At 41.1% G+C, this 19,025-nt stretch overlaps 1 protein-coding gene across 4 annotated transcripts in view; it reads right to left on the reverse strand.

Moving 5' to 3' along the window:
- Positions 1-19,025, reverse strand: part of LOC127788699 (uncharacterized) — a 38,470-nt gene that overhangs the window by 9,501 nt on the left and 9,944 nt on the right. For 3 of the 4 annotated variants that reach the window (XM_052317282.1, XM_052317285.1, XM_052317284.1), the window contains exon 5: positions 648-743. The exons of the other annotated variant lie outside the window; for it this stretch is intronic. In XM_052317282.1, the coding sequence (XP_052173242.1) occupies positions 648-743 (96 nt within the window). The remainder of the gene's footprint in view (positions 1-647; positions 744-19,025) is intronic. 4 annotated transcript variants of the gene reach the window in all.

The following is a 19,025-nucleotide window of genomic DNA, read 5'->3' on the forward strand; positions in this document are numbered from 1 at the left end:
TTAGTCTCTGCTTGAACAGTTGGTTATCCTTCCACAAAGCTAACCTCCCAGGCTTTGGATATCCTATTGTCGATTGCCCAAAGAGCAACCGACAAGGTCTTTTGAGTTAAAATGATCTGCTTATGTGGAATCTTCTTAAACTTTGTAGAGAGATTCTTGTTTTGGTTCTTCCAAATATGTTAACACAGACACAATCCCCAAAAAGATTCTGAAGGAAAATAGATTATGGAATAGTCCAAACAAAGAGAGACAACCAACTCAAGTTTCACAAGCATTCTTAGACCCATAATTTTACTAAAACGGAGATAAGAAGCTAAAATGGAGCTAGAGAGCAGGTAGATACCTATGTTCAAACAATGAACAAAGCAAGATAGGAGCACAAGGATTTTGCTTTGTATTCAAGACTGAGGAACAAAAATGGTCATCAGCATGTTACTGAAGCTAATTTCTATTGGCATGCTCAGTGAATTTGAGAATTGCAAGTATTTTTGTTAAGTGACAAAATGAGTTCCACAGGATAAAATAGTAAACCAAATAGTAGAAAGAGACATCAACAAAAATACAGGCAGCACTAATACAATTAACTCCATGTGCATGGCAAGAAAATAAATTCTAATGCCTACAGATACAAACATTGTTTCACCTACCAAACCACAAGAAATGTCGTCATATAGTAAGCAGTGTTTAGTAACCCATAGGACAATAATCCGGAAATTCCATATCTCCTCATTCTCGTCAAGATCCTGAATGTCCAATAATATCTTATTAGAGAAAGCATAAGACAATTTCTTCAGTTGTGTTTATGACCAAAGCACTCATCAGTAAGAATGTTGCTAGAACAAAACCAAAAAGAAAAAGGTATCCTTGCTTCTACAAGTAAAGCAATGAACAGATTATATGGTTTTTAGATAGACCACACCTAGATTTTGTTAATTGCTGGGGACGACAGACTACTAACATAAAGAGATAAGTGTGGACCTTAAATACATAAGCAACTATATGTCTGTCTATATATAAAAGGACGTCATGCTCACAATGGTTGAAAAAAATGGCTCACTTAGCCTCTTTGGTTTATTGTATTTATTTTAATCTATTTCAAGGAGTTTGTATGTGCAAACAATGTTGAGTTTTAATTTCCATTAATATGTCTAATTGGCGTATCTATATAGACAAAAATTGACTATCCGAATCTTCACAAACTTCATCTGCATCCACTCTCAGTGAAACTGTTATTAAGTTACATGCTTTGTGCCAACAATTCATGTAGCCAACCTCACCTAGCTAGTGGGATTAAGGCTCATGATGTTGTTCTGTATGTTGAATGAACTGTCACGATTAGCTAACTGAGTTACAGAAATTTTGACCTTTTTGCTGCTGTAACTTTTACCGTTTCTTTTACTATTGTAATTCTTGTTATTGCTTTACTGCTGTAATTCTGTTAGTGAGTTTGTTAGCCTAGAGGTTGCCCGCGTGTAAGGGCTAAAATAGGACAAAGGAGTTCGTTACAACTGCAAGGGAGAGAATGATCTGCTGTGGCAGCGTCCCTTGATAGAGTGTATATACTCCCCAAGGCTTTCTTGGAGAGGATATTGATTATCTAAGAAAGAATTATCAACTCTTCCTCAAATTCTCTCGCCTCTCTCTAATTCTCTCTCTTTCTTTCTTCTCTATTCTCCTTTGTTTCTTCATTTTGCACTTCCTAATTCATACCGAGTTAGGAGAGTAGCCATTATCACGGCTTAGCAGTGACAATTTGGTATCAAAGCATCGGTTCTCGGCCGAGGTTGCTAGATTGGCGCAATGGCAGAAGGAACCCGCATGAAGAATTTTGGAACACAGTTGCAGCAAGTCAGCTCAACTATGTTGGAATTCCAGAGTAGGATAGAGTAACTGGAGATCGGGGGAGTTCAAAACCACGAGGCGATCATGGCCATGGATCAAAAGCTAGAGAGTTCCTTGGAAGGAATGGAAGAGAGGTTGGAAGGATCGATGGTGAGGGAGAGGACATGGGGGCACAAATGCAACAATTTATGATCATGTTCACTTGCCAAAACACAATAAGAGTAGCTCCTGACTTTCCCCCTCGAGAAAGGGATGACCCAATCTTACCTAGTAATAGAATGAATAGGATGGAAGGAACCTCAGAGATTGAGGTAGATCCTGAGCAAGGATTAGAGGGAGTCATGGATAGGGGAAGGAACAAGCAACCTCATACCCATCCTCCGAGGTTCTCGATGCCCCTGATGGAGATATCGGTATTCGAAGGAGCTAATCCCCGGTGGTGGTTGAGGAAATGTGAGAGAATATTCAACTGGTATAGCGTACAAAGGGGGCAGAGGGTATTGTTAGCCATTGTTTACTTTAGTAAAATAGTGGATGTTTGGTTTCAAGGGTGCCTTAGTTTGAGGGAAGACTACACGTGGGAGGAGTTTTCTGAAAAATTATGTGAGCGTTTTGGGGAAAGGATTATGGTAGATACTATAGAAGAATTTAATAAGCTTAAACAAACAAGGAGTGTTGGGGCTTATTTGCCAAGGTTTGAGGAGTTAAGATCATTCATGATCTGTCACAACCCCCACCTTTCAAAAGCTTACTTTATGTCAAGTTTCATGAGTGGCCTAAGTGAAGAGTTAAGACCAATGGCGAAAATGATGAGGTCAAGGACAGTGGAGCAAGCCCATAAAAGTGCCCAATTACAAGAAATAACGATAGAGGCATTAATAAAAAGCAAAGGCAGCAACAGAAAGGAGTAGCTCTGGGGACACCCACTACTGGGGGAAAGAATTATAACTGGGATATGGTGAAGGGAAATCAGGGAGTAAAGAATATAGTGGGCTCGAGCTCAATCCCATATGGGCAGCAATTAAGGGAATAAAGGAGATTGACTGGCCTTTGCTTTCAATGTGGTGACAAGTACCACATTGGGCATCAATGTAAAAGATAAGTTTTGCTACTGGAAGGAGATGCAAAGGAGGTTCAAGGGGAAACAGAGGAAGATAATGGTGAGATCTCAATTCATGCTCTAAAGGGGGTAGTTAACAACAAAAATCAAGGTGGAGGGAAAGGTGAAGGATAGTAGCTTACTAATTTTGATTGATAGTGAGAGCAGCCATAGCTTCCTAGATGAAGGCATCACTAAGAGGTTGAAGTGTCCACTCACGGGAACTCAGCCCTTGAGTGTGACAGTGGTTAATAGGAGTAGGGTGCTAAGTAAGTCGCATGCCATGGATTTTGCTGGAAGATGCAAAGGGAGGAATTTAAAGCAAAACTCAAGCTATTGCAATTGGGGGGTTGCGATGTGGTATTAGGGGTTGACTGGATGAAAGAGGTGAGCCCCATAAGTTTTGATTTTAATAGAATGGAAGTTTCCTTTGATAAGGGATGAAGGAAGATGACTCTCGTAGGGGGCAAGGAAACTGGGACCTGTAAGATGATTACTGGAAAGAGGTTGCACCAGGTATTCAAGAACAAATGGTACCAACTGATTCAATTATTCCCAATTATGGCGGTAGAGGAAGGACCCGAGAAGGTGATGTATGGAGAACTATACCTAACAATCAGCTCCCAACAAGGAAAGCTTGATCAGGTACATTATCAACATCAATACTGGTAGAGTTTAAGGACCTCTTTACTGAACCTACCACCTTACCCCCTACCCGAGCCTTGGACCATTCTATTAACCTTAAACCTAATTCAAAACCAATAAACATTATATCTTACCGTTATTCCCCAGTCCAAAAAACAGAAATTGAAAAGATGGTGAAAGAGATGCTAAACCAATCCTTCATAAAACCTAACCAAAGCCCTTTTACTTCACCAGTTCTCTTAGTCAAAAAGAAAGATAGATCATGGTGTTTTTGGGTGGATTACCACCAACTTAATGCCTTGACCATCAAGAACAACTTTCCCATACGCCTTGTGGAAGACCTACTTGACCTCCATTCGAGCTACCATCATATTAAGATGAAGCCTGAGGATGTTCATAAAACTACTTTTAAAACACACCATAGGCACTTTGAATTCTTAGTAATGCCCTTCGGGCTCACTAATGCCCCTGCCACCTTTCAATCCCTCATAAACCAAATTTTTTAGCCCTATCTAAGAAAATGTATACTTGTATTCTTTGATGACATCTTTGTCTATACCCCCAACTTGGACCAACACTTGACTCACCTAATAGCCAATTTTGAGGACCTTAGAGCCAACTAGCTTTTCATCAAAAGGTCTAAAAGTGCCTTTGGTCAAGATCACGTGGAGTACTTGGGTCATCAGATTTTAGGGGTAGGAGTGAGCACCAATCCAAGGAAAGTGGAAGCCATGTTGGCTTGGCCCAAACCCACTACTATAAGAGCTTTGAGAGGGTTTTTAAGCCTGACCGGATACCATCGTCAGTTTGTTAAGGGGTATGGAGTCAGTAGTAAACCCCTATCAGATCTCCTAAGGAAGGGAAATTTCAGCTAGGTGCAAAAGGCAGAGGAAGCCTTTAAAAAATTGAAAGGACCAATGAGTAGATACCTGTGTTAAAATGTTGTCTAGAGTATAGGTTAAATAAGATTAGTTATAGCAGTGTTTTTTGAGGGCCAATGAGGTATTAAATAGAAGTTGTAACCCAAATTGTAATTAGTGATAAATTGGGGGTGTAAACTGTAAATACTTGAAAGTCTTCATTGGGGTTCCGCCTCCTATTATAAAATAGAGGGCAAGGGGATAGATTTTACTATTCTATTCTATTGTACCGAGTGAACATTCATTTAAAAGGCTGGTGTTCAAGACTGCCTTGTAATCTTGGAGAGTGAGTGATGATTGTACTTGAGAATAGGAGGTTTTCTCAAGCTGTTGTACTGATCATCCTCGGTAATAAGAAGATTGCTCTTGGGGTGTTTGAAGGCTGGATGTAGGGTTGCTTTAAAGCAATCCGAACCAGGATATATCTTGTGCCTATTGTTTGGTTTGTGTCTTGATTGTTTCTGATTTTCTTCCATTTAAATTCTGTTCTTGCTTTTTGTCTTATGTTTCTGTTGGTTGGATTGATTTCGGGTGAGGAGTTGAGAGAATTGGCATTAGGAAACATTGATTGAGTTGTCAAGAGTGATCCTAAACATAACAACCTGTCTTGGGGTTGCCAAATTTCAGCAAGCCCTTTGTGTTGGAGACAGATGCATGTGGGACAGGAATTGGGGTTGTGTTGATGCAGGGGGAAGGCCATTGGCATTCCTAAGCCAAGCCTTAAGCCCAAGGCACCTTGGGCTGAGCATATATGAGAAGGAGTTCTTGGCCATATTAGTAGCCGTTGAAAAATGGCAACACTACTTAAAAGAAGGGAGATTTATAATTAAGACAGATCATGAGAGTTTGTAATTTTTGTTGTTGCAGCAAAAATTACAAACTCAACTACAAAAGAAAGGAATGGCTAAGGGCTAGACTACTCGATACAATATCGGAAGGGCGAGGAGAATATGGCAGCGGATGCACTCTCAAGGTGCAATGAGAAGGGGAGTGTTGCAGCCATCACCACTGTGATTCCGGAGTGGTGCCAAGAAGTCATAGACAGCTATGAAGAGGATGAACACGTGAAGAAGATCTTGGAGAGATTAGCTGTGGAACCTAAGGATGTTGAGGGCTACACCTTAGTGGAGGGGATGTTGAGGTACAATGGCAGAATTGTTATTGGTGACAGTAAAGGCCTTAAGAAGAAGATTTTGCAGTCCCTACATGAGTCCCCTTTGAGGGGACACTCTAAAATTCAGAATACATACCTTAGGGTGAAACAACTATTCCATTGGCCCAAGCTCAAGCCAGAAGTGAAGGAGTTTGTCCCGGTTTGTGACACCTGCAAGATGTGTAAACATGAAAATGTAGCCTATCCCGGCCTCCTACAGCCCTTACCAATACCTAACCAAGCTTGGACTAGTGTTCCTATGGACTTTGTTGAAGGGTTACCTAAATTAGAAAGGAAGGACAGCATACTGGTTGTGGTTGATAGACTGACCAAATTCACTCATTTCATAGGGTTGGCTCATCCTTATATAGCCCAAGAGGTGGCCAGGGTGTTTCTAGATCGAGTGGTGGCACTGCATGGAGTTCCCAAGTCTATAATTTCAGACCGTGACAAGATCTTCACAAGCCTCTTATGGGAAGGAACTGATGAAGGCATTGGGGACCAAGCTTAATATGTCTACGACCTATCACCCTCAATCGGATAGACAAACCGAGAGGATGAATCAGAGTCTGGAAACCTACTTGAGGTGTGTGTGTGTGTATCGTGCAACCTAAAGGTTGGCATAGGTGGCTTTCATTGGCCCAATGGTGGTATAACTCTAACCACCACACCTCCCTAGAGATGTTCTCATTTGAGGCATTATTCGGGTACAAGCCCCCCATTTTGCCAGCCATAGGAGAACATACTACTATAGCCTCCGTTGAGGAGTATTTGCAGCAGAGAAGAACAGTCTTGCAACAGCTTAAACAGGAGCTGGCATCCACCCAAAATAGGATGAAGCAATATATTGATCGAAGAAGGAGTGACAGGCAGTTTGAGGTAGGGGAAAAGGTATATTTAAGGCTGAGGTATCTCCAATTAAAATCAATCACCCAAGAGCCAGTGTCCAAACTCAGCCCCAAGTACTTTGGATCATTTCCCATAATGGCCAAGGTTGGGAAGGTGACCTACCGCTTGCAACTTCCTGAGGAGTCACACATTCATCCGATGTTCCATGTATCCCTCTTGAAGAGATCAGTAGGCCCAGAGCAAGTGAACCCATCGCTACCCTCACTTCCTAAGCAAAAGAATAGGGTGGAAGAGTTGGAGGCCATATTGGACAGAAGGGTGGTTTACAACCAGAGAGTCCCTCTTATCCAAGTATTGGTAAAATGGTAGAATGGACCAATCGATAGCAACACCTGGGAGTACTTGCCCCGTTTACTTCAGCAGCATCCAAGAGCTGCCAGCCTCCTTAGCATTTCTTGAGGACAAAAAAATTGTTAAGGGAAGGGGTATTGTCACGATTAGCTAACCGAGTTACAGAAATTTTGATTTTTTTTACTGCTATAACTTTTACTATTGTAATTCTTGTTATTCCTTTACTTCTGTAATTCTGTTAGTGAGTTTGTTAAGCTAGAGGTTGCCCACGTGTAAGGGCTAGAATAGGACAAAGGAGTTTATTACAACTACAAGGGAGAGAATGATCTGTTGTGGCAGTGTCCCTTGATAGAGTGTATATACTCCCCAAGGCTTTCTTGGAGAGGATATCGATTATCTAAGAAAGAATTCTGAACTCTTCCTCAAATTCTCTCGCCTCCCTCAAATTCTCTCTTTCTTTCTTCTCTATTCTCCTCTGTTTCGTCATTCTGCACTTCCTAATTCATACTGAGTTAGGAGAGTAGCCATTGTCACGGCTTAGCAATGACATGAACTAATTCACATATTTCTAGAGATTATTATTGTTCTGATAAACTCCACCTGGGGATGTTATCCACTGCCGGTCCCAAGCCCGGATAAAGGAGGAGGGTTGTGTTAGGTAGCCGACAGCCAACGTAAAACTTAGTCGGATCCAAAACATGAACTCTAGACAAATTATGAAAAATAGTTTGGGCCTGGGCGTAACCCTTCATAGCGACGCGTTACACTGCCCCCGTGTAGTAACAAGTGAACTAGGGCCGCTGCATCGGCGCCCGGATGTAGTGATAAATGAGCAAGGGTTCCCGTATTTGCTTGGACGGATGTGGGTAAAGAAGCTAGTCCAAAATCAAAACCAAAATCAAAACCAAAATCAAAATCAAAACCAAAATCAAAATCAAAAACAAAATCAAATTCAAAGTCAAGGCCAAAAACAAAATCAAATCCAAAGTCAAGGCCAAAAACAAAATCATAGATTAAGGATTGGGTCATGGAACATAGGAACATTAACAGGCAAAGCTACGGAAGTGGTGGATGTGATGATTAGGAGAAAAATTAATATTATGTGCCTTCAAGAGACGAGATGGGTAGGGAAAAAAGCAAAAACTTTATCAGAAGCTGGATATAAAATATGGTTCACAGGAACTGATGGAGCGAAAAATGGAGTGGGGATTATTATGGATAAAAGCTTAATAGATGAGGTAGTGGATGTAAAGAGAATAGGGGATAGGATTATTATGGTGAAGATTAGTCTAGGAAGAATGACTATGAATATCTTTAGTACATATGCACCACAAGCGGGGTTAGGTGATGAGATAAAAGCAAAATTCTAGGAGGACCTAGAGGGACTCATACAAATGATACCAAGAGGAGAGAAAGTGATTATAGGAGGTGACTTAAATGGGCACGTGGGTAGAGACGGAAACAGATATAGAGAGGTACACGGAGGGTATGGATTCGGGGAAATTAATAATGAGGGTAAATCTATCCTAGATTTTGCTATGACATATGGGCTCATTATAACCAATACTAGGTTCAAAAAACGGGACGAACACTTAATCACATATAAAAATATCACCTCAAGCACCCAAATAGATTACTTCCTCATGAGATAAGAGGATCGGTTATGTTGTAGGAATTGTAAGGTGATACCGGGAGAGTGTTTGACTACTCAACATAGACTTCTAGTACTTGACGTCCAAGTAAGAAATTGGAAGAGAAAAAATCACATAAAACAAAATCCAAGAATCAGGTGGTGGAATTTAAAAGGGGAGAAACAACTAATCTTCAAAGAAAAATTAAGGGGTAAAAGGGAATAGAATGGAGAAAGACAGACAAACCAAATGTGGAAAGAAATGGCTAATGCTCTGAGAAGCACGGCAAAGGTAGTCCTTGGAGAGACAAATGGTAGAGTCCCTAACCTTAAGGAGTCTTGGTGGTGGAATGAAGAGGTACAATTGAAAATTAAAAATAAGAAAACTAGCTATAAGGCGGTATATCAATACAACAATGAAGAAAATCAAAAAAATTATAAAGAAGCAAAAAAGGTAGCAAAAAGAGCTGTTAGTGAAGCAAGGTCAAAAGCATATGAGAATCTATATAAACGACTTGATACAAAAGATGGAGAAAGGGATATATATAAATTAGCTAAAGCAAGAGAAAGAAAAACACGGGATTTAAATCAAGTGAAATGCATAAAAGATGACAATCAAAATGTTTTAGTAAATGAGGGAGCGATTAAGGAGAGATGGAAGGAGTATTTCACAAAATTATTCAATGATGGTGGTGACACAAGAATTAGGTTGGGACATCTTAGTAACTCTGAAGGGAATGTGAGCTACACATTCTATCGACGCATAAGTTCAAATGAAATAAGGCAAGCATTAAAAAAGATGAAAAATCATAAGGCAGTGGGACCAGATAATATACCAATAGAAGCATGGAAATGCATGGGAGAAGAGGGCATCTCCTGGCTAACGCAACTATTTAACGCCATCCTTAAATCAAAAAAGATGCCAGATGAGTGGAGGAAGAGTACTTTGGTTCCTATATACAAGACCAAAGGAGATGTTCAAAACTGTGAAAATTATAGAGGAATTGAGTTAATGAGTCATACCATGAAACTCTGGGAGAGAGTAATAGAGTAGAGGCTCAGAAAGGAAACAAAGGTGTCAGAAAATCAGTTTGGTTTCATGCCTGGTAGGTCAACAATGGAAGCTATATATTTACTGAGGCGTCTAATGGAAAGGTATCGAGATCATCAGAAGGACCTACATATGGTGTTTATAGATCTAGAAAAGGCCTATGATAGGGTCCCTAGAGAAGTATTATGAAGGGTTTTAGAGAATAAAGGAGTCAAAATAGCCTATATACAAGCCCTTAAGGACATGTATCATGGTGCAGAGACAAGGGTCAGAACATGCGGAGGGGATACTGAATCATTTACAACTACAATAGGACTGCATCAAGGTTCTGCACTAAGTCCATACTTATTTTCCCTAGTAATGGATGAACTCACTAAAGATATTCAGACGGATGTGTCATGGTGTATGCTATTTGCAGACGACATAGTGTTGGTGGATGAAACAAAAGAAGGAGTGAACACTAAGCTTGAGTTGTGGAGAAACAATTTAGAATCTAAGGGATTTAAATTAAGTAGAAAGAAAACAGAATATATGGAATGCAAATTTAGTAAAAATGCAAGAGTGGATGATGTTATAATAAAATTAGAAGACCAAATCTTACAAAGAAAAGACCATTTTCGATATTTGGGATCAGTGATTCAAAAAGATGGAGAAATCAACGAGAATGTCACACATAGAATTAAGGCAGGTTGGCTAAAATGGAGAAATGCATCGGGGGTGTTATGTGATGGTAAAATCCCATTAAAATTGAAAGGAAAATTTTATAGGACAGCTATAAGACCAGTCTTGCTGTATGGCTCAGAATGTTGGACAGTCAAATACCCGCATGAGCAAAAGACGAGTGTAGCGGAGATGAGGATGTTAAGATGGATGTGCGGACATACAAGAAAGGATAAAATTAGAAATGAAGTTATTCGTAATAAGGTAGGAGTAGTGCCAATCGAGGAGAAGATGAGAGAGACTAGACTAAGATGGTTTGGTCATGTGAGAAGGAGATTAAGAGACGCTCCTGTGAGGAGAGTTGATGAAATGGAACAATTAGTCACAAAAAGAGGTAGAGGTAGACCCAAGAAGACTTTGGGAGAGACATTAAAATTTGATATGAAATATATGGATCTAAATGAGGATATGACAAAAGACAGAAATACATGGAAGTCTAGAATTCATGTAGCCGACCCCACATAGTGGGATAAAGGCTGGATATGTTGTTGTTGTTGTTATTATTGTTCTGATAGACTATCATTGATCTGGGAAATAACAAACAAAACATTGAGTAAATAACATCCAGACTATAAAAAGCCATTTTTAAATTTGATTTATATATTTCATTGAAATGCAGAAGTATAAAAGCAATATATCTAATGTTTTACATCAAAACACTTCAGAAAAAGTAGAGCAACTATGTAAATATCATATGTTCAACTCACAGCCTGCAGATAGTATTATGTTAAAGATAGCTGAAACTAGTGTTGCATGTGAAATCAAGTGGGCACAATAAACTTTGGTATCATACTAGGCATCCAAGTTTGCAACTAGGAACCGAGTACAAATTCTTGTTTCTCAAAACTAAGAAACAGACCCAAACCATAACACCTTAATCGAAAAACATGTTCAAACAAAGATATTCACCTATGTTCAACTATGATTTGAAAATTATATGTACTATTTGTCACAGTATTATTTCTAAAAACTAAGGAAAGTTTTTCCCATGTTTTCCACATACACAACAAAGTTTTCAATTTAATGAAGATCAACATTAATTCCATTTTTATTTATATGTATCAGTAGCAAAAATATGTAGTTTAAAATTTTACTAATAATAAATAATATTATAAGGGTAAATTGAACCCATAACCCATATGGTTTGGGCCAATAGCAAGGACAGCCCGTGGTATAAAAATGCCTTTAAAGATTCCTATGATTTTCGCTTTCTGCATAGACCCCTCTTCATTAAATTAAAAGTCCTCATTAAGTCCATACCAAATATTGTGGTTTTCGCTATTTTAACACAAAACTCCTATGAGTTACTTTAAATTTTCATGATTTAAATTCAACAACAAAGACAACCTATTTGGGCTATCAGCTTAATGGAGGGGTGTCACGGAGGCAATCTATTAGGAGCCCTTTCTTTAAATTTTTGCTAGTTGTGATCTTCAATTATACGTTTATCATTTCTACAGTAACCGTAGTGTGCTAGAGGTCTAGTAGAATGTGTGAGAATCAAAGTTTGTTAGGCAGTTATGGGTGAGGGCCCACTTGTCAGGAGAATATACTCCTCCAACGGCCTTACAAATATGCCTCTCGTGCGATTGGGAAAGGCATGCATGAAAATCATGAGATTTTGCTTCTCTCATATAACCATTCTCTCTCGTTCTCTCTATCTCTATCTATTCATCTCTCTTCTCTCTTTTCTTGCTTCTTACTATTCTTCCTTACTGTCGACTCCATTCTCAAGTGGAGGATTGAATCTCCCTACCAATCTATCCAGCCCCTAAAATGGGTTGGAGTTGAATCGGAATTTCTGAGAAATTCCGTTAGAACAAATTTAGGAAGAGAGAAGAAAGAGATAGAGAGAGATGAGAGAAGAGACTTGCGAAAGAAGAGAGTTTGTTATTCATTCCAAAAACTGCCTTTCTGTTGCATCCTTCCCTTATTTATTCATAGGCAGGTTAGTTAGTTCTAACCCCCTCTCCCGCCTTCCATTCTCCTTCTACTTATTACAAAAATACCTCTCAAGTCCTAACAATTTACCCCCCCCCCCCCCCCCCCGATGAAGTAATTCTTGTCCTCAAGAATTTAGAGCAAGCTGATAGCATGGGGAAATCTTGTCAATACGTCTGGCAAGTATTCCCAAGTCGGCTGGTCTGGTGGTAGATGAGACCATCGGACCAGCACTTGCGTAAAAGGGGCAGCTCCTCTATAGATCATCCTTTTGTCTACAATTGCTCAAGGTTCAATGGGCTCCTCTGAGTCCTCTTCTATCCTTGGTAAGACAGCAGTTGAGAATCCTTCCTCTAATGGTGGCAGTGAAGCTTTACTAGCTGTTGTTCCTCCTCTAGACTTCTTTAATAATGATACGTGAAATACCCGATGAATTCTCACGTTTTCTGGTAGTTGCAACCGATAGGCCACCTCTCCTATCTTTCCCATGATTGTATAAGGCCCAAAACATTTGGGGCTGAATTTGGAGACTGCACCTTCAATAAAAGCAAGCTGTAAAAATCGCTTGACCTTCAAAAACACTGCATCCCCCACATTGAACTGCCGCTCACTTTTGTTTTTGTTTGCATAATGAACCATCTTGCTATTGGCGGTTGCTAATTCCCTTTTAAGCTTCAATAATACTTCTCTCCTTTTTTGGAAATATTGTTCCACATCCGCCATTGTAGCAGTAGAACTGGAAATGGCAAGAAGTAACGGTGGACACAGCTTCAAAAGGGGATCGTTTAATGGCTGTATGATATGTAGAATTGTACCACCATTGAGCAAGTGATAGCCAACGGTGCCAACTTTTAGGCCTAGCAAAACACATACAACGAAGGTAGGCCTCTAGACATTGATTTACTCTCTCTATTTGTCCGTCCGTTTCTAGATGATAAGTTGTAGATAAGTGTAGACCCACCCCCAAATTCTTGAATAATTCATGCCAAAATTTACTGGTGAAGATCTTGTCTCTATCGGACACAATGGTCTTGGGGATTCTATGAATTTTAAACACTGAATCCAACAATAATCTAGCCACCTCTGGAGCTGTAAATGGATGTGTCAAACTCATGAAATGAGCAAACTTAGTTAAGCGATCCACAATCACCAAAATTGTATCTTTGCCCTCCAATTTCGGTAAGCCCTCTATGAAATCCATTGAGACATCCTCCCATGCTTGATCTAGAATGGGTAGTGGTTGTAATAAACCTGGTAAAGCCACTATTTCATGCTTGCATCTTTGACATATATCACATTCCAGCACATATTTCACCACTGTTTTCTTTAATCCCGGCCAATAGAAAAAACGCCTTACCCGATAATAAGTGGCTCTTATCCCTGAATGTCCACCCACTGCTGATTCGTGCATGGCCCTCAGAATTTGTAACTTCAGCTAGTCATCCTCCCCTATAACAATGCGGCCCTTGAACCTAATGAGTCCCCCAATAAGAGTATAATCCTGCTATGCATTAGGTGTTATTGTTAACTACTGTAACAATGTTTGCACCCAAGGTGTCTGGTCATAGCTTCTCACCACCTCTTTCACCCATTCAAGAGTGACAGCTGATATAGCTTGGTAATTTCCTTTTTCCTCTCTTTTGGACAGCGCATCTGCCACCAAATTCTCCTTCCCTCTTCTATATTGAATTGTATAATCCAATCCCAAGAGTTTAGAAACTCCTTTCCGTTGTAAATGAGTGTGTAATCACTGCTGGAGTATAAATTGAAGGCTTTCGTGGTCCGTTTTAATCACAAACTGATTATTCTCTAGGTAATGACGCCATTTCTCCACCGCTATCAATTCTTTATCATACACACTCAAGCCAAGATGTTTAGGAGCTAACCCTTGGCTTATGTAAGCTAAAGGTTTCCCTTCTTGCATGAGAACTGCTCCCACCCCATTATCACAAGCATTCGTTTCAACCACAAATTGTTTTGAAAAATCCAGAAGAGTTAAAATAGGGGCTTGAGTCATTGCTTGTTTAAGAATTCCGAAGGCTGCTTCAGCTTTAGGATTCCAATGAAAATTGTCCTTTCACAACAGCTCTATCAAAGGGCGACTAATCACTCCATAATCTTTGACAAATTTCCGATAATATCCAGTCAAGCCTAAAAAACCCCTTAACTCCTTCACATTCTTAGGCCTCGGCCAATTCACCATTGCCTCTATTTTTCTAGGATCTGTAATCACTCCTTTAGCTGAAATGACATGGCCTAGATACTCCACCTCTCCTTGAGCAAATGTACACTTAGACATCTTGACATATAATTGATGAACTCGCAGGATCTCAAAAGTGGTTCGGAGGTGAGATAGATGGGTTTGTAGGGTTGGGCTGTAAACAAGAATGTCATCAAAGAAAACAAGTATAAATTTGCGAAGGTAGGGACTGAAAATCTGGTTCATCAAAGCTTGAAATGTGGCTGGCGCGTTGGTTAACTCGAAGGGCATGACAGTGAATTCATAAAGCCCTTGGTGTGTTCGAAAAGCAGTTTTAGGAATAGGAATATCGATGGGTCTCATTCTAATTTGGTGATAACCAGCCCTTAGGTCTAGTTTAGAAAAAATGGCAGCACCATTGAGCTCATCTAATAAGTCCTCAATGATAGGAATAGGAAATTTATTCTTTATGGTAAGGGAATTGAGCTGTATATAGTCTATACAAAATCTCCAAGTGCCATCTTTTTTCTTGACAAGAAGGATTGGAGAAGCAAAGGGGCTTTGGCTGGGTTGTATGATAGAATTGTTTAGCATGTCCTTTACTTGTTTTTCAATTTCAGTTTTCTGGGCAGGGTTATATCGATATGAGCGAATATTTATAGGTTCTGTGTTGGGTTTAAGATGGATAGCATGGTCAAAAGGCCTTTGGGGTGGTAGGGTAGTCGGCTCTTGGAAGAGATCCTGGAATTCATGCAATAATAAGCGCAAGGGATCATGAGTGTTTACCTTTTGAAGAAGTTGCAGTGTAGCTGTTGCTGTTCCCATAGACTGTGGACTGTCACCTTCTTCCTCCTCATACTCCATTGCATGAATAGAGTATAATTCTGCAATCTGCTCCCTTTTTCGGTTCATTAGCTTGTGTAACCTCCTTCTCGATATTATTTTGCATTCCCCTTGATCTAGGCTTCCCATCAGTGTCAGCTTTTGGCCTTCAACCTCCACTGTCACCTCCAGCTTCTTAAAATCAAATGTTAGAGGACTTACATTCTTCATCCAGTCAACCCCCAGCACGATATCACACCCCCCTAACTCCAAGACTCTCAAGTCTACCACAAATTCTACTCCTTGCATTACCCACTTAAAATTCGAACATTTATGGTTGTTGTACATTATGTCCCCATTAGCGACAGTTACTGATAGTGGGTTGGTTCTGGTCATTTCACACTTGAGATCTTGAGCTGTTTTCTTGTTCACAAAACTATGGGTGCTTCCACTATCAATCAGCATCACTAATCTTCGTCTTCCCACCTGCCCTTTAACTTGTATGATCTTCCCCGTAGGCCCCCCTTTCAACGCGTGAAAGGAGATTTGTCCTCCATCATCCTCTTGTTCTTCCTCAACATGGGGCTCTTCTTCTGTATCTTCTTCTGCCTCTTCATCATCGAAGGCCTCTATCTTCAACATTAATCTCTTACATTGATGGCCAGGTCCATATTTTTCCCCACATTTGAAGCATAGGCCTAATTGGCGCTTCTGCTCCAATGTCGAATTCATGTTTGTTCCTATTCCATTTCCATTCTTAACGCCTCCTTGGTTTGCTCCTCCCATGCCCGGTTTGAAATTGCTTCCCCCGAAAGGAATTCCCCCTCTGTTGACGACCGACCCTCCTTGCGGCCATAGCCTATTCTTCTTGAATACTGCCTCCCATGTTACTTCTTGGAGATGTGCTTTTTCTGCTACTTGTCTTACCGACACTGGCCCCAGCATCTTTACTACGGATCTTAAATCGTCTCTGAGACCACTAATGAAACTCGACACGAAGTATGACTTGGGCAAGCTCGGATGAGCTGCTCCTATCAACGTCTTTAGTTCCTCAAACCACCTCAGATAATCTTCGACCGATCCTTGCTGTTTCAGTTTGTTAAATTCTTCCACCGTGTCCGCCAAATTCCGTTCGCGAAAACGACCACACAGTTCGTTGGAAAATTTGGTCCACGACACCCATCCCCCTTCTGATTGCCTCCAACTTTGGTAACACGCATCCGCGGTATCATCCAGGTAGGTCGCTGCCATCGTCACCCTTTGTTCTCCTATCCGGTACAATTCAAAGAATCTTTCACATCGTCATACCCACTAGCGTGGTTTTGATCCATTGAAGATTGGAATTTCCAATCTTGGCGTTGGCAGGTGTCCCCCATCAAATCTTGACCCGGAATTCCTGCCATGGATTTCACGTTCCAATGCATTCCTTTCCTCCGTTTCCCTCGAGCCTCCCGGTCTCGGTAATATTCCATCGCCTCTTACGTCTGTCTCCATTCTTGGAACAGACTCTTCTTGCAATCAGAATTGTGGCCATGTCGACATGATCGCAAACATGCAATCTATCTTCTGTCCATAAAAGTCGGCATGTTCTTGACCCTTTTCCAGCTCCCGTATACTGTCTTTGATGGCAGCTAAATCTTCCCTCTAGATCGCCATATCCTCCCTTTGGATTGCCATGTCTTCTCGTTGGGCCCTCACATCTTCTTGCGTCTAGCCCATTAATCCATCAAGATTCTCCAGGCGAAGCTCCAGTTGTTTCAGGCGTGTTCCTTCCGCCATGCCTTCGTGGTTGCTAAGTCGGACCTTCCGTCACTTTCTAACTGCGCACCAGAAGCCACCAAAGAAGGCTTAGCTCTGATACCACTTGTCCAGCCCCTAAAATGGGCTGGAGTTGAATCAGAATTTCTAGGAAATTCCTTTAGAATAGATTTAGGAAGAGAGAAGAAAGAGATAGAGAGAGATGAGAGAAGAGACATGAGAAAGAAGAGAGTTTGTTATTCATTCCAAAAACTGCCTTTCTGTTGCATCCTTCCCTTATTTATTCATAGGTAGGTTAGTTAGTTCTAACCCCCTCTCCCGCCTTCCATTCTCCTTCTACTTATTACAAAAATACCCCTCAAGTCCTAACACAATCCCCATCGGATTAGTAGGAGGGCGGTGGCAGTCACAACCAAGTTGTGACATATTGGTATCAGAGCTTGGTTCTAGCCAATGGGTGAAGAAGGTAACTCAGGGCAGAGGGGACACGAATGAAAATTTTCAAAGCCCAGTTGCAACAAACTGGGGTGGTGATAGTTGAGTGCCAAAACAAGATGGAGCAGTTGGAGTTGGGTATGACTCAGAATCAAGAAGCGATCCTTGCGCTGGATCGTCGAGTAGAGAACACCATGGATGGAATGGAAAGGAGGCTAGAAGGATCCATTACTCGAGTATGAGATGAACTGGGTGCACAAATGCAATAGTTCATGGCCATGATAGGCCATCAATACCCGATAAGGCTAGCACTTGAGTTTCCCCCAACGGAAGGGATAGATCATATCCTTCAAAGGAACAGGGTTGATTGCAAGCTAGAGATACAGGAAGAGGAGATTAATCATGGGGGCAGAGAAGAAGGAATATTAGGAAGGGGACCCAAGGGTCCGATGAACCATCAACCCCAGGGATTCCCTATGCTTAGAATGGAGATTCTAGTGTTCGAAGGTGTTAACCCCCAGTGGTGGGTGAGGAAATGTGAAAGGCTGTTCGAATGTTATAATGTCCCGGAATAGCAGAAGGTACCTCTAGCAGCCACCTACTTCAACAAGGAGGTCGACGCCTGGTATCAGGGGGTGATACGACTGAGGAACCAGACGTGGGGGGCGTTCACTAAAGCCTTGTGTGGGAGGTTTGGAGAAAGAAGCATGGCTGACATTGTGGAAGAGTTCAATAAGCTCAAACAATTGGGAAGTGTGGAGACATATCAAAAACGTTTCGAGGAGCTAAGGTCTTACATGATTCAACACAACCCCTATCTAACCAAAGCCTATTTTGTGTGAAGCTACTTGAGTGGCCTCAATGATGAATTAAGGCCAATGGTGAAGGTGCTGAGACCCCAAATTGTGGCCCAAGCATCGGAAGATGCCCGGTTACAAGAATTGGTAGAAGAAGCCTTGTTGAGGAAGCAAAGGCAGCAAACAAAGGGGATGGTGGCAAGAACCCAAAATGGAGGCGGGAGGTATTTTAGCGGACAAATAGGCAAGGGTAACAGCGGGGTGAAGGGGACTATTGGCCAAAACCCAGCACCCTCTAGAGATCAATTGAGGGAGCAAAAAAGGTTAGCAGGTTTATGCTTCGGGTGTGGAGAGAAATACCACCCCAGCCAACCCTACAAGAGGCAGATCCTGTTGCTCGAAGGTGATGAAGGTAGTGACCAAGAAGTTGAGGAAAAAGAAAATGGGGGTGATGTGAGCATGGGAGATAATGGAGAAATATCCATTCATGCCCTGAAGGGAGTGGCCAATAATAAAATTATTAAGGTAGGAGGACAGGCCATGGGTAGCAACCTGATGATTTTGATTGATAGTGGGAGTACCCACAATTTTCTCGATGAAAACACTGCTAGAAGGTTGAAATGTCAGTTAATGGGGACACCTCCCTTGAGTGTAACAATGGCCAACGACCAGAAGGTGTTAAGCACCTCAACCTGTAATGGGTTCTCATGGGAGATGCAAGGGGAGAAGTTCGAAACCGACTTGAGGTTGTTACAATTGGGAGTCTACGACATGGTTTTGGGGGTAGATTGGATGAAGGGTGCAAGCCCTAT

Source organism: Diospyros lotus, chromosome 13 (assembly GCF_014633365.1).
Source record: "Diospyros lotus cultivar Yz01 chromosome 13, ASM1463336v1, whole genome shotgun sequence".
Taxonomy (NCBI): Eukaryota; Viridiplantae; Streptophyta; class Magnoliopsida; order Ericales; family Ebenaceae; genus Diospyros; species Diospyros lotus.